Source organism: Herpailurus yagouaroundi, unplaced genomic scaffold (assembly GCF_014898765.1).
Source record: "Herpailurus yagouaroundi ecotype Mexico unplaced genomic scaffold, PumYag 185, whole genome shotgun sequence".
Classification (NCBI taxonomy): Eukaryota; Metazoa; Chordata; class Mammalia; order Carnivora; family Felidae; genus Herpailurus; species Herpailurus yagouaroundi.
Genome location: NW_024412416.1, coordinates 28,690,380 through 28,717,122, shown reverse-complemented (window position 1 = coordinate 28,717,122; position 26,743 = coordinate 28,690,380). Strand labels below are relative to the sequence as shown.

Sequence of the window (26,743 nt, the reverse complement as noted above, 5' to 3'; positions counted from 1 at the left end):
GAAGTTGGGCCTTTGAGAGGTAATCAGGTCATAAGGACAAAGCCGTTATGAATGGGATTAGTGCCCTTATAAAAGAGACCCTAATGAACTCCCTTGCCCCTTTCACCTTGTGAGGACACCTTCACCCAACCCCATGCTGGCACCCTCATTTTGAATTTCAGCCTCCAGAATTGTGAGAAATAAATTCTGTTGTTTATAAGCTACCCAGTCTACAGTATTTTGTAACAACAGCCCAAATGGACTGACAGTGGTATATCAACTATCTATTACTACAGTAAAACAATGTAATAAATCACATGAAACCGTACCAGATCCCTAAAAGAAAACATAAAGAAGTCCACGTAACAGGTTTTGGAATAGTTAGATGCAATATTGAACAGAAACAGTTCAGGGGCACCTGGGTGGGTCAGTTGAGCTTCGGACTCTGGCTCAGGTCATGATCTCACAGTTCCTGGGTTCCAGCGACACATCAGGCTCTGTGCTGACAACTCAGAGCCTGGAGCCTGCTTCAGATTCTGACTCCCTCTCTCTCTGCCCCTCCTCCCCCCTCAAAAATAAATAAAGACTTTTTTTTTTAATGAACAGAAACAGTTCACAGGTACAGTTTTAACTACTGAACTGTATTTTAGTAATTTAATTAGTGAACTGTATTTCAGTAATTTAATTACTGAATTTTAAGTACTGAACAACAAAGACATACTCCATCTTTAATCAACAGGAATTACAAAGTCCTTTGGCAGCTCCCAATCACAAGCCAGTGAGAGCAGAAGGAGCAGCGCTCAGCCTGTCTGCCTCTGCCAGACAAAGCACTTTGCTGACACTTGCTGTAGTGAGGACCATGTAGTGTGTCCTGTGTAGACAGAGGGAAACTGAGAGATCATTATAGATCACCTCTAGAAGGAGAAACTGAAGCTTGGATAAGAATGGACAATTAACTGGTCACGGTACCTGAAAAGGTAGGTGCGAATGAGAACTAATGGCTGTTCTCCAAACATCGTAAATTAAACCACCAACCAAGGTTAGCCAGAGATTATTATTAATCTGACTAACAGTAACGGCTATTTCTTTGAGGACGCTCCTAAACGTACTCAAGGTTAAACTGGAAAACGCACGCTAGAACGTCCTACAAGAATCAGCACGGACACAACCGGGCAGGAGCTAGAATTCGAACTCTCGCGACAGCGGCCGGAACCTCTCCGATGAGCAAAGCGGTGGGAACGTGAACTCTCGCGAGAGCAGGAACAACCTCACGGAAGGGCGTCGTTGTGGAAGTTAGAGCAGTATGTTCCGGCCCGCGCCGTCTTGGAGCCAACTGGACCCACAGCAGGAGCGCGACGTTCGCGAGCTCATTCGCCATGTGGCTGGCCTTCAGGATGAGGCGGACCCCAACTTCCAGCTCGCCCTGCACTTTGCCTGGTCCAACTTCAGGTGTGGGGTGCGGCTCCGGGGCCGAGGCTGGGAACAGGAATGGGTCAAGGGGTATCCGGGCGCGCGGCCGGGTTTCCGACCGTCGTGCGCCTGCCTCTCCAGCAGCTTGGTGCTCTAGTGTCCTTTGGATCCCTGTCGCGTGTGACAAACGCATAATGAAACAGTGGGTTTTGGGTTGTTATGGGTCGGCCTTACCCTTAGAAGCGTACTTTTGGGGAAGGGGTTTGTGTCTCTCATGTTCCTTCTTCCACTCACTGCGCTTAGCGCGGTGCACTGCGCAGCAAACATTTTTTGAATGAGTAGGTAAATGAAGTTTTAGAGCAAAATAATGGTCAAACCCTACTTAACACTGTATTCTTACTCCCTACCCCTTATTGAGCCTCTCCAGATCTCTCTTACCTTGGTCTTGTGTTTTTTTTTTTTTCTCTTTTCTTTTTTTTTTTTCAACGTTTTATTTATTTTTGGGACAGAGAGAGACAGAGCATGAACGGGGGAGGGGCAGAGAGAGAAGGAGACACAGAATCGGAAACAGGCTCCGAGCAATCAGCCCAGAGCCTGACGCGGGGCTCGAACTCACGGACCGTGAGATCGTGACCTGGCTGAAGTCGGACGCTTAACCGACTGCGCCACCCAGGCGCCCCTTTTCTCTTTTCGAAACGCACAGCATAGTACACTGGATAACTTGTATGTTTACTGTTTGTCTCCTCCACCCCTCCTTCCAGCTAAAATGTAAGTTCCATGAGGGTAGGGATAATGGTTTGTTTTGTTCATTTCTTATCCCAACACTTGGAATAGTTCCTGGCACATAGTACACTAAGCCACCATATAATACAATTTCTAATACAGTGTCTCATGTAATTTCTTGAGATTTATGAAGTCAGAGCTCCTATTTTTATTTATGGAAGATGTAAATTAGACAGTACTGTTATGATCATTACCTATAATAGAATTATTACTAAAAGAATGTCCATCCATGTTAATATTTGCCTATTTAATTTCAATAGAAATGGTTTTTCAGTTTCAGTATTCCTTGATCATCAACCTTAATCATACATACAGTGCCTACTTGGTTTATAATGAGAACAGACAATGAGTGTAAAAGCCTGCCAAGTTTCTGAAATAATGAGTTCAGTTCTTAAGTGTAACCTATAAATATAACAATGTCTGAATAGGTCATATAAGACAGAAATTTAAGTGCTGTACCCCAAATAATTTCTCTATTAGTTAATATGTCAATGGCAGTAGGTAGCTGGACATCATTTTAGACTTCAGAGAGACATTAGAAGTTACTGTCTCACATTGAGAAACTAAGTGATAAAGGGATGTTCTCTATTCAGCCATTTACTGGAATAGAATTAGATATATATTTTTAGTGGTGTAAATTATTTCTTTTAAATACAGATTGTTGTCTTTGATACTAAAAATTAGAAAGTGAGTTGAATGAGCTATATGATGCTTTAATCCATGAGAAAAATGAACAATACATGTTTGCTTTTTTAAAAGTTTGTTTATTTTTGAGAAAGAGAAAAAGAATGAGTGGGGGAGGGGCAGCGAGGGGATGGGGGGGTGGGTGGTAACAGAGGATCTGAAGTGGCCTCTGGACTGACAGCAGAGAGCCCCATGCAGGGCTCAAACTCATGAACCGTGAGATGGAAGTCAGATACTTGACTGACTGAGCCACCCAGGTGTCCCATGTTTGCTTTTTTTTTTTTTCTTTTTTAAATTGTGGCCATGTTCTAGGCCCTAGAAATTCAGAGATGAGTGAAATATACCCTCTATCCTAAAGGAAGACGGGTCTACATATGATATAGAATTGGAATTTTTAATCTGAGAGCCTGTAGAATTCAGGTGTTAAGAACTTGGACAAGAAAAAATTACACTAACCTCTAACTAAAAACTGGCATTTCCTCAAATTACAAATAAAAGCAACAAGCAATAATAATTTACCTAGGACTGTGTCACAGGTAGAAATCACATAGTTCATATCATAAAGTTGTGGCAGATATTTTCAAATATTTTTTGCTGTTGCTTTACTGATAATTGTGGATCCATTGCTAGATCTCGTTATTTAATGCTTTAATAAATGTCTCTTATTATATCACAAACTTTAAAAGGTACTTCACAACCATATTTCAGTAGGCTTGGGTTTTTTTGTATTTCATCTCACTGGCACCTGGGTGGCTGAGTTGGTTAAGCATCTGACTTTGGCTCAGGCCATGATCTTGCAGTTTGTGAGTTCAAGCCCCGTGTCAGGCTCTGTGCTGACAGCTCAGGGCCTGGAGCCTGCTTCAAATTCTGTCTCTCCCCCCACTCCCCACCCCTCCCCCTCTTGTGCTGTCTCCCTCCCTCTCTCTCTCTCTCTCTCTCTCTCTCTCTCAAGAATAAACAAACATTAAAAAATTTTTTTTAAACATTACTTTGAGAAGTAATGTTTCATAAATTCATAAAGCCTAAGCTTCACTGGGCTTCACTATGGCATAAAAAGATTAGGAACCCCTGCTATAGAATGTGCTATACTGACTTAGATACAAGGCATTATGGGAAGATGAAGGAATCAGAGGACAAAGGAGGCTAAGGATGACCTGTGCTTGAGGAGTTTCTGAGATGCAGTGGCTGTTTGCCTGGATGGTAGAGGTGATACAGGGAGAGAGGTGCACTCCTGGAAATATATTGGCGAATATAGGGCGACTATGGGGATATAGAGGGCTCTTGAGACTGGTCTACTTAGCTATATGACAAGGTTCACCTAAAAATTACATTTTCTCTTTTAGATTTCATCATTTCTTGGATGTTAACAGCCACAAAGTAGAAAAAACAATAGAAGGGTAAGTTAGTTTCATATATATGTACATATTAAAAAATATATGCATTTTCTTATAAATCTTTCTATTATTGTAAGTTTATAACTATCAGTTTACTTTTAAATATATTTTAGAATTTATGAAAAATTCATCATTCATTCTGATCTCAGCAAAGCTGCTAGTTGGAAGAGATTAACTGAGGAATTTCTAAATGCATCTCTTCTGAGCATAAAGGAAATAAAGGTATGCATTATATTGTGAGATCTCTTTTATATTTTACCATTTCTAATCTGTTATCATCAACTTGTTTCTGTTACTATTTAAACATTTATTTTACAATTATGATTGGAGCAGAGTCTTCTGGAAATTGACTTAAGCATTGTCATCAAACCCAGTGTGCCTCAGGCTTGTGATCCAGGAAAAAGCATGTTCTTGTGTAATCATCTTCTTAGCCCAACCTACTGTGGAGATTGAGATCAGAGATTGGCACAAATAATAACACTGTCTGGCTGTCTTAAAATTTTAAATGGCTTTTCAGCACTTGGTAATAATAACTACCTATGTAATGCCTACTAGATGCCAGGTGCTGTCCTCAGCACATTCACATTCAATTGTGGGTTCCTAAGATCACCCTTAGACTTGGTGATTCACTGGAAGGATTCACAAAACTTTAAAAACGCTGTTATCCTCACTGGTAACAGTTTATTACAGTAAGAGAATACAGATTTAAACTGAGCAAAGAAAAAAGATACATAGGATAAAGTCCAGAAGAAACCAAGAATAAGCTTCTAGGTATGCCTTCCCATAAGAGTTGTATGAGGATACACTTAATTCTCCCAGTGATAATGTATGACAGCACATGCAAAGTGTTGCAAACGAAGGAAGCCCATCTGAGCCTTGGTGTCTAGCATTTTTGTTGGGGGTCAGTCACGTGGATGTGCAATGCACATGTGGCTGACCTTAGTTCCTCAGTCTTCAGCCTCCCCCAGACTTCAAACCAAGGACCTCAAGCATAAGAAAATACATTCACAGTAGCGCCCCGGGTGGCTCAGACAGTGGAGCATCCATCTTCGGCTCAGGTCATGATCTCACAGCTCATGAGTTCGAGCCCCACATCAGGCTCTGTGCTGACAGCTCAGACCCTGGAGCCTGTTTCAGATTCTGTGTCTCCCTCTCTTTCTGTCCCACTCATGCTCTCAGGAGCTAGTCAAGGGCGAGTTGTCCTGAGACCTTTGAGATACTCAGAGTTTGGGCAACTCAGGCTTCCTGAGTAAACCCTTTATTATGCACATACATTAACTCATCTTCACAATAATTTCTGTGAGATATTCTGTAATTGTTAGGTTTTACCTTTGTCTACACTGTGGGAAGTGTAGAGAGCTTTCTTCTTTGTAAGGAAGAGAGCTTTAAAAATTTTTTGAAACTATCGGTTTAAGGAAAGGCTATAAAAGTATTTCTGGAAAAAATTGCTGCAGTGCTCTGAATCCATGCCCTGAGAGTTAGGAACACTTGTGTGTAGGGAAATACAAATCAAAACCACAATGAGATACCACCTTACACCTGTCAGAATGGCTAACATTAACAACTCAGGCAACAACAGATGATGGCAAGGATGCAGAGAAAGAGGATCTCTTTTGCGTTGTTGGGGGGAATGCAAGCTGGTGCAGCCACTCTGGAAAACAGTATGGAGGTTCCTCAAAAAACTAAACATATAACTACCCTGCAACCCCAGCAGTTGCACTACTAGGCATTTATCCATGGGATACAGGTGTGCTGTTTTGAAGGGACACATGCACCCCCATGTTTATAGCAGCACTATCAACAATAGCCAAAGTATGGAAAGAGCCCAAATGCCCATCAATGGATGAATGGATAAAGATGTGGTATATATATACAATGGAGTATTACTCAGCAATCAAAAAGAATGAAATCTTGCCACTTGCAACTACATGGATGGAACTGGAGGGTATTATGCTCATTGAAATTAGCCAGCCAGAGAAAGACAAAAATCATATGACTTCACTCATATGAGGACTTTAAGAGACAAAACAGATGAACATAAGGGAAGGGAAACAACAATAATATAAAAACAGGGAGGGGGACAAAACAGAAAAGGCTCATAAGTATGGAGAACAAACTGAGGGTTACTGGAGGGGTTGTGGGAGGAGGGATGGGCTAAATGGGTAAGGGGCACTAAGGAATCTACTCCTGAAATCATTGTTGCACTATATGCTAACTAATTTGGATGTAAATTTTAAAAAATAAAATTTAAAAAAAAGAAAATATTTTTTAAATAATTGGCATAATTTTCCAAATAGATGTCAATGAATTAAATCCTCTGAAAATAAAAAAGGAGCAATTCCAAAAAACAAAAACAAAACAAAAAAAGGAACACTTGTGGGTATTGTGTGGAATACACTCGTGTGTATTATTTCTGCAAGGACCATTTTGAAAGAGGAGGCGGCAAATCTTTTCTTGATTTATTTATACAACTCTCTGGTTAGACTATAGAATTTAATAATTTAGACCTTATGACAGCATAGTACTAATAAAAAAAATAATGGCAAGCATTATTACAGCACTTACTGCGTGCCAGGGCCTTTAGTTCCATAAAGACCATGTTCAGTAGGTACTATTACTATACTCATTTTGGCAAGACAAATGCCTTAATCTCAGTCTCATTTGAACCAGTGAAAACTTGTGTTGTACAAAATAATTAAATAAAACAGTGAGTGTCACTTCTGATTCCTGCTTTGACCTTTTCATTGTCATATCCTGTGATTTTTCTGTACATTCCTTGAGCACAGGGGGACCACATTCCCTTTGCTTTGCTGTGGCACGTCCTATGTCCTGTACTTGAACTGCCCTTCCCCTTCTCTCCTGCCTGAGAAATCTCATCCTTTAATATTAAATCCAAGTGTTGTCTCTATTGATACTATGTATTGCAGTATGTTATTACGTTCGTTATTGTTTCTTTCATATTTCCCCCTTTCACATGTGAGTTTTACAAGTTTAGGGTTCTGTATCTGATTTATTCTCAGTCACCTGGAACAGTGTAGACAATAAATATGTGTGGAAGAAAGAAATCTGTACAATCCTATCCTCTCCCTGTCTGTCCTCGACTCTTGTGCCACCTACATCCAGAATTGGTTGCCATATTCCCCCTTGCTGTGGCATCTTCCACACACCTGTTATAGTGTAGCAATGTTGTAGACTCTTGAGTCTATAATTAAGAGTCTCTTATGGTTTGCCTCCCTTTCTGTTTTTATCTTATTTATGCTTCCCTTCCCCTGTGCTCATCTGTTTTGTTTTTTAAATTCCACATATGAGTGAAATCATTTATCTGTCTTTCTCTGACTTATTTCACTTAGCATAATACCCTCTTCTAGTTCCATCCATGTTGTTGCAGTTGACAAGATTTCATTCTTTTTGATCGCTGAGTAATAATTCCATTGTATATATATATACCACATCATCTGTATTATCTGTTGATGGATATTTGGGCTTTTTCCATAATTTGGCTATTGTAGATAGCAATGCTATAAACATGTGCATGTGCATGTGCCCCTTTGAGTCAGCATTTTTGTATCCTTTTAATAAATACCTAGTAGTGCAGTTGCTGGGCTGTATGGAAGTTCTATGTTTAATTGTTTGAGGCACTTCCATACTGTTTTCCAGAGTGGCTGCACCAGTTTGCATTCCTACCAGCAGTGCAAAAGCGTTCCCCTTTCTCCACATCCTCACCAACATCTGTTGTGTGTGTTGTTAATTTTAGCCATTCTGACAGGTGTGAGGTTTTGATTTGTGATTTTTTTTGATATGTGGCTTTTCATTGTGGTTTTGATTTGTATTTCCCTATGATGAGTGATGCTAGGCATCTTTTCATGTGTCTGTTAGCCATCTGGATGTCTTCTTTGGAAGTGTTTATTCATGTCTTCTGCCCATTTCTTCACAGGATTGTTTTTTGGATACTGAGTTTGATAAGTTCCTTATAGATTTTGGATATTAACCCTTTATCCAGTATGTCATTTGCAAATATCTTCTCCCTTTCCATCAGTTGCCTTTCAGCTTTGTTGATAGCTTCACTGTGCAGAAGCTTTTTATCTTCGTAAGATTCCAATAGTTCATTTTTGCTTGTTTCCCTTGCCTACAGAGACCTGTCTAGTAAGTTGCCATAGCTGAGGGCACAGAGTTTGCTGCCTGTTTTCTCCTGTAGGATTTTGATGGTTTCCTGTCTTACATTTAGGTCTTTAATCCATTTTGCATTTATTTTTTATGTATCCCATTTATAAGTTACCCATTTACAATTGCACCAAAACCCATAAGATACCTAGGAATAAACCTAACCGAAGAGGTGAAAGATCTATATGAAATCTGTAGAACACTTCCGAAAGAAACTGAAGAAGACTTAAAGAAATGAAAAAACATTTAATGCCCATGTATTGGAAGAACACATACTGTATTGTTAAAATGTCTATACTGCCCAACACCATTCAATGCAATTCCTGTCAAAACAATACCAGCATTCTTCACAGAGCTAGAAAAACAATTCTAAAATTTGTATGGAACCACAAAAGACCCCAAATAGCCAAAGTAATGTTGAAAAAGAAAAAAGAGAGAGAAAAGGAAATGAAAAAAATAAATAAGAAACTATGACCTTGATTCCAAAACAAAAAAAGAAGAAAGAAAAATATTAAGCCTGGCCCTGTTTCCACCGGAACTGCAGTTGTCATTTTGAAGCATTCAGTTTTCAGTATACTTGGTGCGTGCAGGGTCCTGGCTGTGCTGTTCTTCTAGAGGAGAGCCTGAGCCACTGCCTTGGTTCAGAGTTAGTCTTGCCTGAGTAAATAAGCAGTTGCCAGGCACAGGGGGGGCGAGGTTTGTTGTAGGTATGGCCCGCCTCCACTGGAGGCTGCTGTGTTGCTCTCCAAAGTCATACTGTGTTGGTATGTGGGGAAAATGGCACTACCCCAATCCTTCATCACTGGACAGAGAATTGCACACCCCACACTGGTCAGGCAACCCTCACAGAACAGTGAGTGAGGGCAGTCAGCTTGCCCTGTACCACAACTCTCCTGCATCTTTTCTTTGGGAGTCCAAACTTATGCAGCTGGGATTCAAAACTTGAAGTCTTAAAGGACATGCAACCATGCTGACCCATGCCCTCCCTGGAGTAGTGCCCCTCTACTCTGTCTAAACTCTTTTGTCTCTGAAAAACAGTCCCAGGCCTGCACAGTGTGTGGAATCTATAGTGTAGCACCACTAAAAGCAGCAAAGGTTATTCTCTCTGGGTGCATCTCTGTCCCCTGCTGATTAAAGACCTTTTGCTGGCACCTGCAGGGTCTTTTGTCCTTGGGGAGGCAATGTACCCACTTCCAAAAATACTCTAGGAAGGAGAATGTTCTCTATCAGTATGCCCCTGAGATCCCTACACTACGCTGTGCACTCCAGCACCAGTGTCCTCCTTTTCCCCAGTAGCTCATGCCACAGCTCCACTCTGGAGTAAGTTGCACACTTCCAAAACCTCAGAGTTTAAGCTCCAAACACCATTTGCAAAAAAACCTGCTACACTCAGTACTTCTTATTCCCCGGCCCATGGTCCAGAGAGGCTTTTCTCTTGTGCAGATGAGTGCCACACCCTCTCATCTTCTCTCTTTTTCTTGCCCTTTTGTCTCTCCACAGAAAGCGTTCCCTCCCCTCCATGGCACCACTGTTTTTGTCTCACCCAGTTCACTTCATGTACCTTGCACTGCCTCGCTGTCTCCCTCCAACAATGGAGATCGTTTTGCCACTCCACAGATTAATTTCCTAGGTGTTTCAGAAAGTGATCTGATCTCAGTACAGCTGTGTTTGAGGGACTAGGAAAGCCCAGGGTCGATTTACTTCTCCACCATCTTAATTTCCGAACTTCATACTTTTTTTTTTTAGTTTTATCAGTATATAACAACATACCATAAAATCTATCTACTGTGATATACATTTCACCAGTTTTAGTAAATATGTAGTTGTGTAACTACAATCCAGTTTTAGAACATTTCCATTACCCCAAAAGTTTCCCTCAAGCCCATTTGCAGTCAGTGCCTGCTCCCACCCCCAACTCCAGGCAGCTGCTAATCTGTTTGCTCTATTTATAAAATTGCCTTTCTTGGATATTTCATATAAATGAGTTCACAAAGTATATAATTTTTGTGTGCTTCTTTCATGATGTTTTGAAGTTTCATCCATGTTGTAGCATGCGTTCATCTTCTATTTTAATTGCTAAATAGTATTCATTGTATGGATAAGCCACATTTTACTTATGCACCAGTGGATGACATTTGGATTGTTGCCAGTTTTTGGTTAGCATGAATAGTGAACTGCTATGAACATTCTTATAGAAGCTGTGTGTGAACATAAGTCTTCACTCTTTTTGGACACATTTCTAGGAGTGGAATTGCTGGGTTATATGGTAAGCTTAGGTTTAACCAAATTATTTCCCAAAGTGGCTATATCATTTATATTCCCCCAAGCAATGTATAAGGGTTCCAGTTTCTCCACATTCTTGCCAACACTTATTTTTATCTATCTTTTATAGTATAGACATCATACAAAATATGTAGTAATACATTGTTATGGTTTTGATTTACATTTCCCTAATGACTAAAGGTTGAGCATTTTTATGTCTTCTGTAATGTCAAAGTTTTTTTCCGTTTTTAAATGATTGTCTTCTTACTGAGTCATCATTGTTTCTTTCCTACACAAGTTCTTCATCAGAAAAATGGTTTACAAATATTCTAGTTCCTAGCTTGTCTTGTCATTTTTTTAGTGGTGTTTTTTTGAAGTTTAAAAAGTTTTTCGTTTTAATGAAGTTCATTTTATCTATTTCTTTCTTTTATAACTGTGCTTATGGTGTCATATCTAAGAACTCTTTGCCTAACCCAAAGCTAAAGGCTTTTCTCCTCTGTTTTCTTCTAGCAGTTTAAGCACTTGTATTTCGATTTATAATCCCTTATGAGTTACTTGTTGTATATATTGTGAGGAAAGGATCTAAGTTAAAGGTTTTTGTTTTTTGTTTTTTGTTTTTTTTACCTTCAGATATTCAATTGTCCCTTCACCATTTGTTGAAAAGACTATTCTTTACCTATTGAATTGTCTTGGCAACTTTGTCAAAAACAAATTGAACATAAATGTAAGGATTTATTTCTAGACTCTGAATTGTTTCATTAATTTATATGCCTATCCTTACACAAATACCATAATGTGTTTATTACCGTAGCTTTATAGGAGTTTCAGAATCAGGTAATATAAGTACTACAACTTTTTTCTTTTTCAAAACTGTTTTGTATATTCTAGACCCTTTGAATTTCCATGCACATTTCAGGACCAGCTAAATTTCTACAGAAAACCTTCTAGGATTTTGGCAGGGATTGCATTGAATCAGTAGATCATTTTGGGAAGTAGTGCCATCATTGGTTGAATTACATCCCCAGAAAAGATAGTCCAAGTTCTATCCAGGGAAAAATTCTTCCCTCAAGCATTCAGATTGAGTGTGGCTTTGCTGACAGCTTTATTTTAGACTTCTAGCTCCCAGAACTGAGAGAAAATAAATTCCGTTTGTTTCAAGCCATGCAGTTTGTGGTATTTTGTTATGGCAGCCTTTAGAAACTACTGCATGGTCTTATCAATACTAAGTCTTCTAATCCATGAACATGAACTCTCCATTTATTCATATCATCTTTCATTTTTCTCAGCAATTTTTTTCCATGTACAAATCCTTCATTTCTTTTACATTTATTCTAAATATTTTCTTCTATTTGATGGTGTTATGAATGGAATTGTCTTCTTAATTTCATTTGCAGTTTGCTTATTGCTAGCATATTAAAATGTTAATTCACTTTTATATTTTTGTGTATTTAGACTTGCTAAATTTATTCCAGTAATTGTCGTCTGGATTCCTTAGTAGTTTCTATGTTAGGGTCATGTCGTCTCCAAAAACAGTTTAACTTCTTCCTTTCCAATGTGAAGTGTTTTTTGGCTTTTTGCACTGGCTGGAAGCTCCAATACAGTGATAAATAGAATGGATATCTTTGCCCTGTTCCCGTCTTAGAGGAAAAGCTTCAGTTTTAACCCTTAATTATGATGTTAATTGTAGGTTTTTCACAGATACCCTTTATCATTTCAGAGATGTTCTTTTTTATTCTTAGTCTGTTGAGAGTTTTTATTATGATTAAGCTTTGGATATTGTCAAATTTCTTTCTGCACCTTTCAGATAATCTTATGTTTTTGGCTTTGTGTATTAACATGAGGTCTTAGCTCAGCCTGCCATAACAAAATGCCACAGACTGGGTGGCTTAAAAAAACAAAAAAAATATTTTCTCATGGTTCTGGAGTCTGGGAGGACTAAGAATAAAGTGCTGACTGATTGATTTGCTCGTTATGACTCTCTTCCTGGCTCATAGATGGCCACCTTCTCCCTGTGTCCTCACATGGCAGAGAGAGCTCTCTGACATCTCTTCTTATCCCATTAGACCAGGTCTTCTTATGAACTAATTACCTCCCGAAAGCCCCATCTGCAAATATCATCACACCAGGGGTTAGAGTTTCAACATACGAATTTGAGGGGGACAAACTTTTAGTTCATAACATATGATGTGTTATATTAAATGATCTTTGGGTGTTAGTCTGATTTATTTGTGTGTGGTCTGAGAAGTACACTCATACTTAAGGCCTGGCTTATATTTTGTGTTAGTTGTCTCTCATCTCGTTGCATGAATTCGTGCTCCATCAGCCAAGAATGTATAGGTGGTTTGGGTCCACTCCAGTCTCTGCTATGTACAGCACAACCTGTAGTCAACCCAAGACATGAAGAGCTTAACATGCCCCTTTGTCTGTCTTGCCTCAGGATTTCCCTAATAAACCCTCAACTGTTCTGTTAGTTGGCTACTCGCCCCACAGAGGCCTACAACCACTGACTCCCCACTTCACTTGCTACTGCATTTAGCACTTTAGCTGACAGCTCTTTGATTCCAGTTAGACTTTTCCATCAACAACAGCAAAGCTGCTGTTTTTCACTTCCTGTCTATCCTGGTTAAACTACAACTGTGATAGAACTAGAAGGAGTGAAATAGCAAATATGCCACAAACTCACATAGTTCTTCCCTGAGATCATTTTCATGGATTAATTAATTCCTCTCAGCATTTGTATGCCCATAGTCCATTGAGAGCACTGAAATGGTTGTCTGGCAATTTTGTCTCACTTTTAGTTACTTTTAGAGGAGAGGATTTGAAGACCATGTGCCTCCAATCATGTCAGAAGTGAATCTCTAACTTCACTATCTATTATAAATAGAGATATATAGTATTCATGGGAGTTACTCAGTAAATGGCAGTTTACCATCCTCCAGGCTCTTAATGATATTTGGCAAAAGAGAACTTGGAGTTAGTTATTGTTGGAAAAATAAGCAAAGACTTTGACCTACTTTTAAAACCCCACTGGAACTATAATGTCATGTCTTCAGAAAACAGAGACTAGGGGCATGTGGCTGATGTGTAGATAGAGTTCCAACTCTTTATCTTCATCTCTTATGTAAAGAGATGGCATAAAAGAACAAGTTAACTTATATTTTTAAACTTCAGTAAAATTGGGGCACCTGGGTGGCTCAGTCGGTTAAACATCTGACTTTGGCTCAGATCATGATCTCATGGTCCATGAGTTCAAGCCCTGCACCGGGCTCTGTGCTGACAGCTCAGAGCCTGGAGCCTGTTTCATATTCTGTGTCTTCCTGTCTCTTTGACCCTCCCCTGTTCACGCTGTGTCTCTCTCTGTCCCAAAAATAAGTAAACGTTAAAAAAAAACTTTTTTAAGTAAAATAGTTCATATCTTCTAAATGTAAGTGCCAGAGTCCCCACTCTTAGCAGTCTTCTTTTTCTTTATTACAATTAGTAATTGTGGTCAAAGCATGGTATACAGCTGGTTGATAGGCTATGTTTTGGCCATTAGTGCTAATTGCTAATTTATTGTTCAGTGATAAACTCAATTAATTGAGTTCTCTCAGGGAAAGTTCCTTTATAGATGTTACTCATAAAATGAACAAGGAGTAGGGAAATGGCATCATTCAGGTCCTCTTCCCATGACCAAGAGCTGCTTTTGTGCATCCTTACACCACAACAGGTCAATGCTCCGATCCTTAGCAAAGTAGGGAGATCCACAGGGGTTTGATGTGTACCATTTTACTGCATACACTTCTTTCCTCTGCCACTGGTAACTTTCACTTTATTCAGGTGCACAAAAAAAAAAAAAAAAAAAAAAATCTGATGTTAACAATTATTACTAAGTAACAGATTTATATAGTGAGAGGTATTTCTTTTTCAAGTATTTATATTTTAGACCACTTTTCTCTGTGGAATAAAAATTCTTTTCCTGGGTAAAGGAATTCAGGCCTTTCCAGGCAGGTGAAAAATTATCAGAAAAAGGGCAGCTCTTTGCAGTCTTATTAGTGATGTATTGCCTAAGCATTCCTAGGAAAGTTCAGCAAATGTTTACTGTGTCCCTGGCATCATACTAGGTGGTAGGAACACAGAATAAACAAGACATGATCATCACTGCCCAGATAGTTTAAGTTATTTAATTATAATTATAATAAACACTCTGAAGACATATATAAGGTACTACAAATGGTCCCTGACTTACAAAAAAGCAATTGGCATTCAGTGGAGATTCATATTTTGAGGGGCATCTGGGTGGCTCAGTCGGTTAAGCATCCAACTCTTGGTTTCAGCTCTGGTCATGATCTTGCAGTTTGTGAGTTCAGGCCCCACATCAGGCTCTACACTGACAGTGTGGAAGCTGCTTGGGATTCTCTCTCTCTCTCCCCCTCTCTCTGCCCTTCCCTGCCTCTCTCTTCCTCTCTCTCTCTCTCTCTCTCTCTCTCTCTCTCTCTCTCAAAATAAATAAATAAACTTTAAAAATTTTAAAGATTCAGATTTTGAACTTTTTCTTTTCCCAGGTTAGTGATGTGCAGTAGGATACTGGTGATGCTGGGCAATGGCATTGAGCCACAGCTCCCAGTCAGATAGGTGCTCATGAAGGTAAACAACCAGTACACTTACATACACTTACTTGTTGGGTTGTATCCATACAACCATTCTGGTTTTTACCTTCAGTTCAGTATTCAATAAATTACATGAGATATTCAGCACTTTATTATGTTAAGTAGGCTTCACATCCAGCATGGAGCCCACTGCAGGGGCCTGAACTCACGACTCCCGAAATCAAGACCTGAGCCAAGATCAAGAGTCAGACACCCAACCGACTGAGCCACCCAGGCACCCCAGCACTTTATTATTAAGTAGGCTTTGTGTAGAATGATTAAGTGTTCTGAGCATGTTTAAGATAGGGTAGGCATGGGGTGTGTAACTGGCTCAGTCAGTAGAGCATGGGATCTTGATCTTGGGGTCCTGAGTTCAAGCTTCATGTTGGGTGTAGAGATTACTTAAAAAAAAAGGGGGGGGTATAGCCAATCTATGATGTTCAGTAGGTCAGGTGAATGTATTAAATGCATTTTCAACTTACAGTCTTTTCAACTTAAAATGGCTTTATTTAGATTGCAACCCCATTAAGTTGTGGAAGATTTATGTAGAATATACAATAGAAAGAGCTCACCTGGTCTTTAGACATCAGAGACTTACCTTCCTTGAGTTCAACCCATCTTTTCTCTCCTTTCCAGCACAGTTTATGACTTTTAACATATTTGGGGGTATTTTTATTTTTTGGTAACTTTTTAAATACTTTTTTAAAAATAATTTGTTTTAAAAAAACTTAAAATTTGAAGAAAGTAAAGGAGATCCAGTGTACCCCTTGCTCAGGTTCACTAATCAGTATCCTTTGATCTAGAATAGTTCCTCAGCCTTTCTTTATCTTGACCCTGACATTTTTGAAGAACACAGGCCAGTTATTTAGTAGCATTTCCCTCAGTTTAGGTTTTTCTGACAATTCCTTGTTAGCATTCAGGTAATGCATTTTTGACAGATTCTTTTTATGTACACATTTGAACTATAAAAAAGATATAGACATTAGGATTTATTTAGATATAATTCATGTTTTCTCCAACTAGGAACAATATTGGGGACACAACTGACATGGGGTTAACTTTTCTTAAACTAGTTTTGAAAGCTCTTTACAACCTCAGTGATTTATATTCTTCATTTTTTGTTTTAAAGACAGATGTGCATTATTCAATACTGTCACTTCTTCTGTGTCTGTCTGATTCTCCTTCAAACAGCAATTATGTGGAAACACCAAGAGATAAAGAAGTGGGTATGTTACCAAATGCTTTAATATATAACAAAAGTGAAATTGGTTTTATTGTCAGGCATTGAGATTTTATAAAGAGTTGTAAAAATCTATGAAACTAAAATATTCTGTTACTTTGGATACAATTGCAATTGCAAATCCTCATTTAAAATATAAATTTAAAAAATAAATAAATAAATAAATAAATAAAATATAAATTTTGACTTTGTCAGTTAAACTACTTTCAATTATATAAAGAGAAAAATCACTTTTGAAGATGAAGTTAAAATTTAAAATGTATTAGAATATCAATTTATTGAGTATTTTGATATTTTTGAACTTTTGTTTTCTGAGTGTATTTTATTTGAGTTTTGTTAGACTTTTTTCCTATAGCTTTGGGAGTTTTTTCCCCCACATATTTTTTATAAAACTAATGAGTTTCTTCTGTTACATTATAGAAAAGAAAGATGATTTTGACTGGGGAAAATACTTGATGGAAGGTGAAGAAATTGCCCTTGGTCCGAATGTAGACACACCAGTAAGTAGCAATAGTTTAGCTATTGTAAATACAAATATATGCCAAGTGATATATTATTTTTATGGTTCCATCCACCCTAGAGCAACTTAACTAAAACAGGAATACTCTTCATTAAATTAGAGTAGTTTATTATTAAAGATTTATTAAGATTTTGCACTGAATTAATAGTACTAGAAAGTTGAATGGAATGAATGTAAGTATCCCTTAAGGAGCTGTGACTCTAGGGGCGCCTGGGTGGCTCACTTGGTTGAGCATCCGACTTCGGCTCAAGTCATTATCTCACAGTTCTTGGGTTTGAGCCCCGCATCAGGCTCTGTGCTGACTGCTTGCTCAGAGCCTGGAGCCTGCTTCAGATTCTGTGTCTCCTTCTCTCTCTGCCCCTCCCCCGCTGACACTTTGTCTCACTCTGTTTCTCAAAAATAAATAAATGTAATAAAAAAAAGAAGCTGTGACTCTTGGGGGCTTCGCCACCAAAAATAATTCCATACTATAATAGTAACTTTCAAGACATTTAGAAAAAAGTGTCATTTGGTTTAGTTTTGCTTTTCTTCTGAAATTTTCTTAATCTTATCATCTAGATAGCTCTAGTCACTACACACTCTAAGGGTAGGTGTATTTCCCTTTTTAATCAGAACTGGTCTGAAGAAAGTGAGGACGAAGATGATCAACAGCCCTTAAGTAGAGAAGACTCTGGGATTCAAGTGGACAGGACACCATTAGAAGAACAAGATCAAAACAGAAAATTGGGGCCTCGTGTCAGCTGGAAAGGTACCATGTGTTCTCAGATGCTGGCATCATTTTCTCATACAAGAATTCTCTGGAAGGACAGGCAGTCTTTGGGGATCAGTTCTGTGTGATTTAAGATATTGGTAAGCTCTGCCGTCCTCATAAATGTTTTTAAACCATTAGTAGATCTTTCTTCTATAGTGTCTAAGAAGTGGCACTACAAAATTAATGTTGAAAAGGGATTTAGAGTGAAATTCTGTTCCAATTTTTATTGTTCTGAGAACTTAGATAGTCCTAAATGTTTGTTTTTTTATTAGAGAAGGGTTGACTTTGCTAGTTAGTAACTAAATAAAAGGAGAAAAGATCTATACAATTTAATTTTAAATTGGAATGTCTGCTTTTTGAGTTTTAGTGAGGAACTATGAATTGGTAGAATCTAGAAAGAAGTGGAAGCAACCTCAGAGTTGTATTACTTCTCTAGTTGTATTACTTCTTCTCATTACTTCTCATTTTGTAGGTAAGGAAAACAAAGTCCTGGTTACATTGTTTTTTTTGTGGTCATGTAACTGTGAAACTAACCCCTTCACTAACCATGAAGCTTGGGCTATGTAACCAGACTCTGTTCACTGTACTTGAACCTTGCCACATGGACAAAGAAGTTAAAGCTGATTTGGCATCCTAATGATTTTCTGGCTTATTTTTTCTTTTTAACTTGTGTATTAGACCTTTATCAGAGCACATCATCATCCCTAGTCCATGGAGGAACTTTCAGTTTCGTTTATATCATCTCTTCTGCTATTTCTGATTCTCACTTCCCTTTCCCTTTTTCTGCTAGCCAAGTTGTAGGCACTGTTCTAATGTATTTGATACCTGTGTTATCACATATGTTGGGTTCCTATAAAACATATTCTGTTCATTGGTATATTGTTTTGAAATTATGTACTGGTATTATCCCATGTGCAAAGCTTTGTTCTATTCCTCTTTTCATTTATCTCTAATTTAAATCTGTCCATGTCACTCTTGAACCTCTCTTCTGTCGCTCCTAACTGCTACATAGATTTCTGCAGTTTGCAATACCACATTTCTATTATCACTTCCCTGTGGACTGTCTTGAGCTGCCTTTGCCCCCTCTACCTAGTGCCATGTGCATTATGGACCTGGCCCCCACAATCTCCTCCCTGCTTGGTAAGATCCACCTCTCTGGTTTGGGGTACTTTTGTTTCCATTTGCATTTGACTGCTTGGGATAAGTACTTGTGGCTCCTCAGCTCCTTCAGTTTTTTGTTTGTTTGTTTGTTTTATCCATGTTAGCATATACTGTAGTAATAATTTCAGGAGTAGAATTTAGTGTTCCATCAATTACATACAACAGCCAGTGTGCATCTCAAGTGCCCTCCCTAATGTGCATTACCCATTTAGCCCATCCCCCCCCCCACCTGCTGCCCCTGCAGCAACCCTCAGTGTGTCCTTTGTATTTTAAGAGTGTCTTATGGTTTGTCTCCCTCTGTTTTTATCTTATTTTTGCTTAGCATAATACACTCTGGTTCCATCCATGTTGTTGCAAATGGCAGATTTAATTCTTTTTGATTGCTGAGTAATTGTGTGTGCGCATGTGTGTACACACACACATGCGTGCACATACACACACATACACACATCTTCTGTATCCATTCATCAGTCAATGGACATTTGGGTTCTTTCCCTAATTTGGCTGTTGTCAGTAGTGCAGCTATAAACATTGGGGTACATGTGCCCCTTCAGATCAGCATTTTTGTATCCTTTGGATAAATTCCTTGTAGTGCAAATTACTGCGTAGGTCTATTTTTAATTTTTTGAGAAAACTCCATACTGTTTTCCAGAGTGACTGCACCAGTTTACATTCCCAACAGCAATGCAAAAAAAAAAAAAAAAAAAAATCCCCTTTCTGTGCATCCTTGCCAACATCTGTTGTTTCCTGAGTTGTTAATTTTAGCCATTCTGACAGGTGTGAGGTGATATGTCATTGTGGTTTTGGTTTGTATTTCCCTGATGATGAGTGACGTAGAGCATCTTTTCATGTGTCTGTTAGCTTTGAGGATGACTTTTTTGGAAAAGTGTCTATTCATGTTTTGCCCATTTCTTTAATGGATTATTTGTTTTTTTGGGTGTTGAGTTTGATAAAAGCTAGAACAATTCTAAAATTTGTATGGAACCAGAAAAGACCTTGAATAGCCAAAGTAATGTTGAAATAGAAAAACAAAACTGGAGGCATCACAATTCTGGACTACAAGCTGTATTACAAAGCTGTAATCATCAAGACAGTATGCTACTGGCACAAAAACAGGCACACTGACCAGTGGAACAGAATATAGAACCCAGAAATGGACTCACAAAGGTATGGCCAACTAATGTTTGACAAAGCAGGAAAGAATATCCAGTAGCAAAAAAAAGACAGTCTCTTCAGCAAATGGGGTTGGAAAGCCTGGACAGTGACATGCAGAAGAATGAACCTGGACCACTTTCTTGCACCATACACAAAAATGAACTTGAAATGTAAGGCAGGAAGCCATCAAATTCTGCTAGAGAAAACAGGCAACAACCTCTTTGACTTCAGCCACAGCAACTTCTTACTTGACATATCTCTGGAGGCAAGGGAAACAAAAGCAAAAATGAACTATTGGGACCTCATCAAGATAAAAACATCCTTGGGTAGCCTGGGTGACTCAGTTAAGAATCCGACTTCAGCTCAGATCATGATCTCACAGTTCATGGATGTGAGCCCCACGTCGGGCCCAGTGCTAACCACATTATGAACAATTTACAGGTCTGAGTACAACAAAATAGAAAAAAAGAATCAGATTCTGTTTGAAGTATCCCATGAAAAACATTAACTAGACAACAACTGCAATGTTAAATCTAGGAATTAGTATCTAGACATACAAAGGACTCTGAAGGGTGCGGTTGGGAAGGAAAGACATGAAACCCGAAAGAAAACAAGAGGGATATCAGTGGCCACTTCACAGAGGGGGCAAGACTGAAGGAGCTTTTTATCTTTTTTTTTTTTTTATGTTTATTTATTTTTGAAAGACAGAAAGAGAGGTGCAGTGTGTGATCGGAGGAAGAGCAGAGAGAGAGGGAGACACAGAATCCAAAACAGGCTCTAGGCTCTGAACTATCAGCACACAACCTGATGTGGGGCTCAAACCCACAAGCCATGAGGTCATACCCTGAGCTGAAGTCGGATGCTTATCAGACTATAAGCCACCCAGCCACCCCTTCCATAAGCATTTTAGAAGCAGTAGCAGTTCTTTTTAAAAATCCAGCTGGAGGGGCACCTGGGTAGCTCAGTCGGTTAAGCGTCCGACTTTGGCTCAGGTCATGATCTCACAGTTCATGAGTTCGAGCCCTGTGTTGGGCTCTTGTGCTGACAGCTCAGAGCTGGAGCCTACTTTGAATTCTGTGTCTCCCTCTCTCTCTGCTCCCCTGCACATTCTCTCTCTCTCTCTCTCTCTCTCTCTCTCTCTCTCCTTCAAAAATAAATAAAAACCATTTTAAAAAATTACAAAAAAAAAATCCAGCTGGAATTTTTATTGGGATTGCATTGAATTTATATTTTTAGCTTGGAGAGATTTAATATCTTTACTTTGAAAATACCTACATTAATTCTAATTTTTTGTCCGACGATTTGGGAATTCTCTTTATAAAGATTATATATATATATATCAGTATTAATTTTTACATGTGTTAATCATTTTTGCTGTGAATGATGTCTTTTTTGTTTTATCACTGGTGTGTGGGAACACTGTTGGTTTTTGTAAATTGTTCTTATATCCAGCATTTGGTGAACTTACGTATTAGTTGTAATAGTTTGTTGACTCCATTGGGTTTTTCTTTCTTTTTTTCTTTTTTTTTTTTTTTTTTGAGACTGAAGTGTTTAGGAAAGATGAAGTTTTGGGTTTTTTTAATGTTCTTCAGAGAGAGAGAGAGAGAGAGAGAGAGAGAGAGAGTGAGTGAGTGGGAGAGGGAGACACAGAATCTGAAGCAGGCTCCAGGCTCCGAGCTGTCAGCACAGAGCCTAACTTGTGGCTCAAACTCACAGATGGGGAAATCATGACCTAAGCTGAAGTCAGAGGCTTAACCGACTGAGCCACTGAGGCGCCCCAGGAAAGCTGAAGTTTTAAAGGTGTTCCCAGAATTTTAAAAAATTCTGTTTTCCCCAGCTCCCAAATTGTAACTGAATATTGGACAGATTAATTGATGGTAATTTTATAGTATTTGGAATTGGGAATTATAAGGTTTTTCATCATGGGCACAAGTGAAAGGCCACATGCTCTTTTTAGAACTGTGATGTTTCAAATGTGCATTTAAACTAAATTCATTGAGCTCTTGCTATTCATCATATATTGTCAGACTAAAAATATAAAAAAAACAAGAAATATTATTCCTTCATATGAAGAACTCACAGTATAGTGTGGGAAACTATATTGTTAACAGATAAACTGTGATTCAGTGTGATAACTGCTATAAATAAAGTGTAATGCTTTAGAGAACCTAAAAGATGGAACAACTTTCAGAGAGGCAGGAAAGGTTCATACAGTCAGAACAATTTAGAATTTATATTTGTGGTCTTGAAAATAGTTATTTCCAAAACTATTATGCAAAAGGAGCCATGTGGGGAAACTGTTTAAAAATACTGATTATAGGAGAGGAGCCAAGATGGCAGAACAGCATGGAAGCTTTTTGTGTGTCTCGCGTCCATAAAATAACAGCCAGACCAACGCTAAATCATCCTACACACCTAGAAAACCAATTGGAAGATTAACACAACAATTTGCACAACCTGAACCACAGAATTCAGCAGGTATGTAACACGAAGAGCTGAACTTGAGGAGCAAGAAGCCCTGAAAGGTAGGGAACCCCTTTTGCATGTGGAGAGAGGACAGAGACTGGGGAGAGGGGGAGCATACAGGAAAATCACCCCTCCCCAAAAGCAGCTGGAGAGAAAGTGGAAAATTGGAAATGGCCGCAGGGCTAAACTAAAAAGGGAGAAAGGAGAAAGGAGAGGGTTTAAATTCCATTAGGACTGTAAACAAGGGGAGCGCAAAGGCTGCAACTCCACAGCTTGATACCTGACAGTGCTCTGGTGGGAAAGGTGAATCCCCAGGAACAGAGTGGGGTCCGGGAGGTTCTTGGGCTACACGGGGAAAGCGGTTTGACTGCTGGAAGGACATTTGGTAGAGACTGTTGAAGCCACCTGGTCCCAGCAGACCCCGGAAGGCAGACACATTCACTGGTGCTGGGACAAGGTTGTTGAGGGTGAAGCCTAGTGTCAGATGTGTGTTGTGATTTTCCATGGTCCCTGAAACACTGAGGCTACACTGTCTCGCCATTTTTTGGAGGGGCAGGATGGCAGCTGGCTGCAGTCTCGGGTCACTGTCAATAGCAGGATCCAGCGGGCCATAGCTAATTCGGCCATCGCTTGGTGAGACCCTCCCACAGAGGGGCGGAGCGGGTCAAAGCCACAGTCCTTTGGAAGTAAGGGACCCAGAGAAAACAACCACATCTGAGACAAAACTTGGGAGAGAGGTACTCCCCAGGGCCTGGTCACAGAGAGTGGAAAAGTGGGGAGTGGATGAGAGCTGAAGACGGATAACTGGTGCATGATGCTGATCTGGGAGAACAGACTGGGTGGCACCATTTTTCACCGCTCCCACGCATGCGCACTGATGAGCATTACAACAATCCACCCCAGTAGGCTACCAGCACCATCTAGTGGAGAGCGGATCTGTTGCACTGAGCCCCACCCAACTGGGCCAATTTTGCTCTTCAGGAACACAAACCTCACTGCCGGCTTAATCTATGGACTATAAAGAGCTACTTTGACCTACCTCTAGAGGAAAACAAAGCAATTTCAGTCCTACTTCAATCTGTTAGCAGGTACATCTACTCAATTTTTCTCTCTCTTTTTCCTTTTTCTCTTTTACAATTCTTTTCTTTTTCTTGAATACAGAAAGAGAAATAACTCATTTTTATTTTCAATTTTTATTAAAAATATCTTTAATTTTTATTACTGTATTTTTTACTTTTGTGTAAATTTTCTCAAATTATACTTCCATCATTTTATTTTAGTCTACTTCAGTGTACTCACCTTTTCAAATTTTCAAACAATTTCCTTTTTTTTAATTTCTTTTTTTCTTTTAAAAATATTTTTATTTAATTGTTACTACTATATTTTTTGCTTTTATGTAAATTTTTTAAAATTCTATCTTACTCCCATCATTTGATTTCAGTGTACTATAGTGTATTCACTTTTTCAAATTTTCAAACGATTTCTTTTTTTTGCCTTTTCCTTTTTTCTTTTTTATCTTTTTTCCTTTTCTTTTTTCTTAAATACATAAAATGAAAAATTTGTATTTCTTTTTAATTTTTATTAAAAATATTTTTCTATACTTTTTTCTACTATTCTCTATTTTCAACTATTCTCTATACTATTCTCTACTTTTGTGTATTTTAATCTACTTTAGTGTATTTTTTTCCAAATTCCCAAACGATTTCCTTTTTTTTCTTTCCTCCCCCCCTTTTTTATTTGTTTTGGTTTTTTTTGTTTGTTTCTCTAATCTGTCAAACCACTTTCTACACCCAGACCAAAACACACCTAGAATCTAGCATCATCTATTACATTTTTGTGTGGGTGTGTTTTTGATTTTTAATTTTAATATTTTTTTAACTTTAATTTTTTTAATTCCAATTTTTCTACCTCATTAATTCCTTTTATCCCTTCAAAATGACCAAATGAAGGAATTCATCCCAAAAGAAAGAGCGTGAAGAAACAACAGCCAGAGATTTAACTAACACAGACACAAAGCAAGATGTCTGAACCAGAATTTAGAACCATGATAATAAGAATACTAGCTGCAGTCAAAAATAAATTAGAATCCCTTTCTGCAGAGATAAAAGAAGTAAAAAATAGCCAGAATGAAATAAAAAATGTTGTAACTGAGCTGCAATCACAGATGGATGCAGCAGCGGCAAGGATGGACGAGGCGGAACAGAGAATCAGCGATATAGAGATAAACTTACAGAGAATAACGAAGGAGAGAAAAAGAGGGAGATTAAGGCAAAAGAGCACGATTTAGGAATTAGAGAAATCAGTGACATATTAAAAAGGAACATCAAAATCTTAGGGGTCCCAGAGGAGGGAGGGAGAGAAAAAGGGGTAGAAGGGTTATGTGAGCAAATCATAGCAGAAAACTTTCCTAACCTGGGGAAAGACACAGACATCAAAATACAGGAAGCACAGAGAACCCCCATTAGATTCAACAAAAACCAACCATCAGCAAGGCATATCATAGTCAAATTCACAAAATCCTCAGATAAGGAGAGAATCATGAAAACAGCAAGGGAAAAAAGTCCCTAACCTACAAGGGAAGACAGATCACGTTTGCAGCAGACCTATCCACAGAAACCTGACAGGCCAGAAACGAGTGGTGGGATATATTCAGTGTGCTGAATCAGAAAAGTATGCAGCCAAGAATTATTCCTGTATTATCTCATTTGATCTTCGTAACAATCTAATAGGCACTTTCCCCATGACTCCAAAGAAGGAAAATGAGTCAAGGCAGGCCAACCAATGTGCCCACCTGGGCTCATGTAATGATACTGGAGCAGACATCAACAACTCAAAGCAGCAGGCTTGCCAGGACCCAGCTTGATCTCACCTGCTCAAGTCTGTCTTTCCTACCACTGGGTAGCTGGGTGGTCCCAGACACTGAGCTGACCTCTCTATAAGGTGATGCTAGTGAAACACAAATCAAAAGCCAGGACACAGTCACACAGTGAGAGGGACAAAGGGAACACTGGCCCATCTGAGGAGTGGGAAGGCAAGTGCTCCTGGAGTGCTGAGTAAGCATATTGCCCTAAAAGAATCATAAGCGAGTGATTCAGTAAGTGTGTGTGAGGGTCAGGTCCTAGGATCTAACATTTTGGGGAAGGTATTTGGGGCAGCTTCTTTCTCATTTTCAACTTGATGTATGCAGTCAGATGCTGGCTCTGCTACTTACCAGGCACATAACCTTGGACACATACTTCATTTCTCTTTGTCAATTTTCTCATCCATAAAGTGGGCCTAATAACTGCACCTACATTTGAGGGCTGCAAGGATACATAGTATGTAAAGTACCCAGAACTAGAGTTAGCCACACTGGTGTTTCTGTAATTAAACTTTTATTGAAACACAGCCACACTCTCATTATATATTGTCTATGCCCCTTTGATGTTACAACAGTGGAATGAGGTAGTTGTGATAAACATTCATTCTCTGGACCTTTATAGGAAAAATAACCCTGGCTGAGAACATTGCTGGAGCATAGGTACTCAAGGTATTATTTGAACCCAAACTCACTTCCAGAATGGTAAGCCTGAGTATGTGCACAAAGATAGAAACAAAAGTATTGACTATGGTGGTAACAAATGTGAAACAACAATGTCAATTAATAAGAAGCTGATTATATAAATTATAATATGTCCATGTTATGGAACACTATACAGATATTAAAAAGGAATGAAGGAAAATTTGTGTATATACACTGTGTATGCCAACATATAAATATCTCCAAGATCTTTAAATGAGCCAAAATCATCAAATGGATAGGTACAGTGATATATGCAATATAATCTCATTATGTTACCAAAAGAACACACACAAAAAAACAAAAACTATGTGTATGTACAGAAAAGGCTATATAGTACCACAGAAGTACTGAGGAAATTTCACTTTTAATATATATAGTTCTGGGGGTGCCTGGGTCGCTCAGTCAGTTAAGTGTCCAACTCTTGGTTTTGGCTTAGGTCATGAACTCATGGTTCATGGGATCAAGCCCCGCATTGGGCTCTGCACTGATAGCACAAAGCCTGCTTGGGATTCTCTCTCTCCCGCTCTCTCTGCCCCTTCCCTGCTTGCACACTCTCTCTCTCAAAATAAATAAGTAAACTTAAAATATAT

General features: G+C 38.8%; 1 protein-coding gene across 10 annotated transcripts in view; it reads left to right on the top strand.

The window, feature by feature from the left end:
• Positions 1 to 1,235: 1,235 nt before the first annotated feature.
• TUBGCP5 (tubulin gamma complex component 5) overlaps positions 1,236 to 26,743 on the top strand; it is a 69,660-nt gene continuing 44,152 nt past the window's right edge. For 9 of the 10 annotated variants that reach the window (XR_005796294.1, XM_040493905.1, XM_040493904.1 and 6 more), the window contains exons 1-6: positions 1,236 to 1,428; positions 4,200 to 4,253; positions 4,364 to 4,472; positions 16,428 to 16,524; positions 16,959 to 17,038; positions 17,671 to 17,806. Coding sequence is in view for 9 of the 10 variants with exons in the window: in XM_040493905.1 (XP_040349839.1) it covers positions 1,283 to 1,428; positions 4,200 to 4,253; positions 4,364 to 4,472; positions 16,428 to 16,524; positions 16,959 to 17,038; positions 17,671 to 17,806 (622 nt within the window). In the remaining variant the exon portion in view is untranslated. Of the gene's footprint in view, positions 1,429 to 4,199; positions 4,254 to 4,362; positions 4,473 to 16,427; positions 16,525 to 16,958; positions 17,039 to 17,670; positions 17,807 to 26,743 lie in introns of those variants that run through there. The other variant, XM_040493907.1, reaches the window with a different exon arrangement.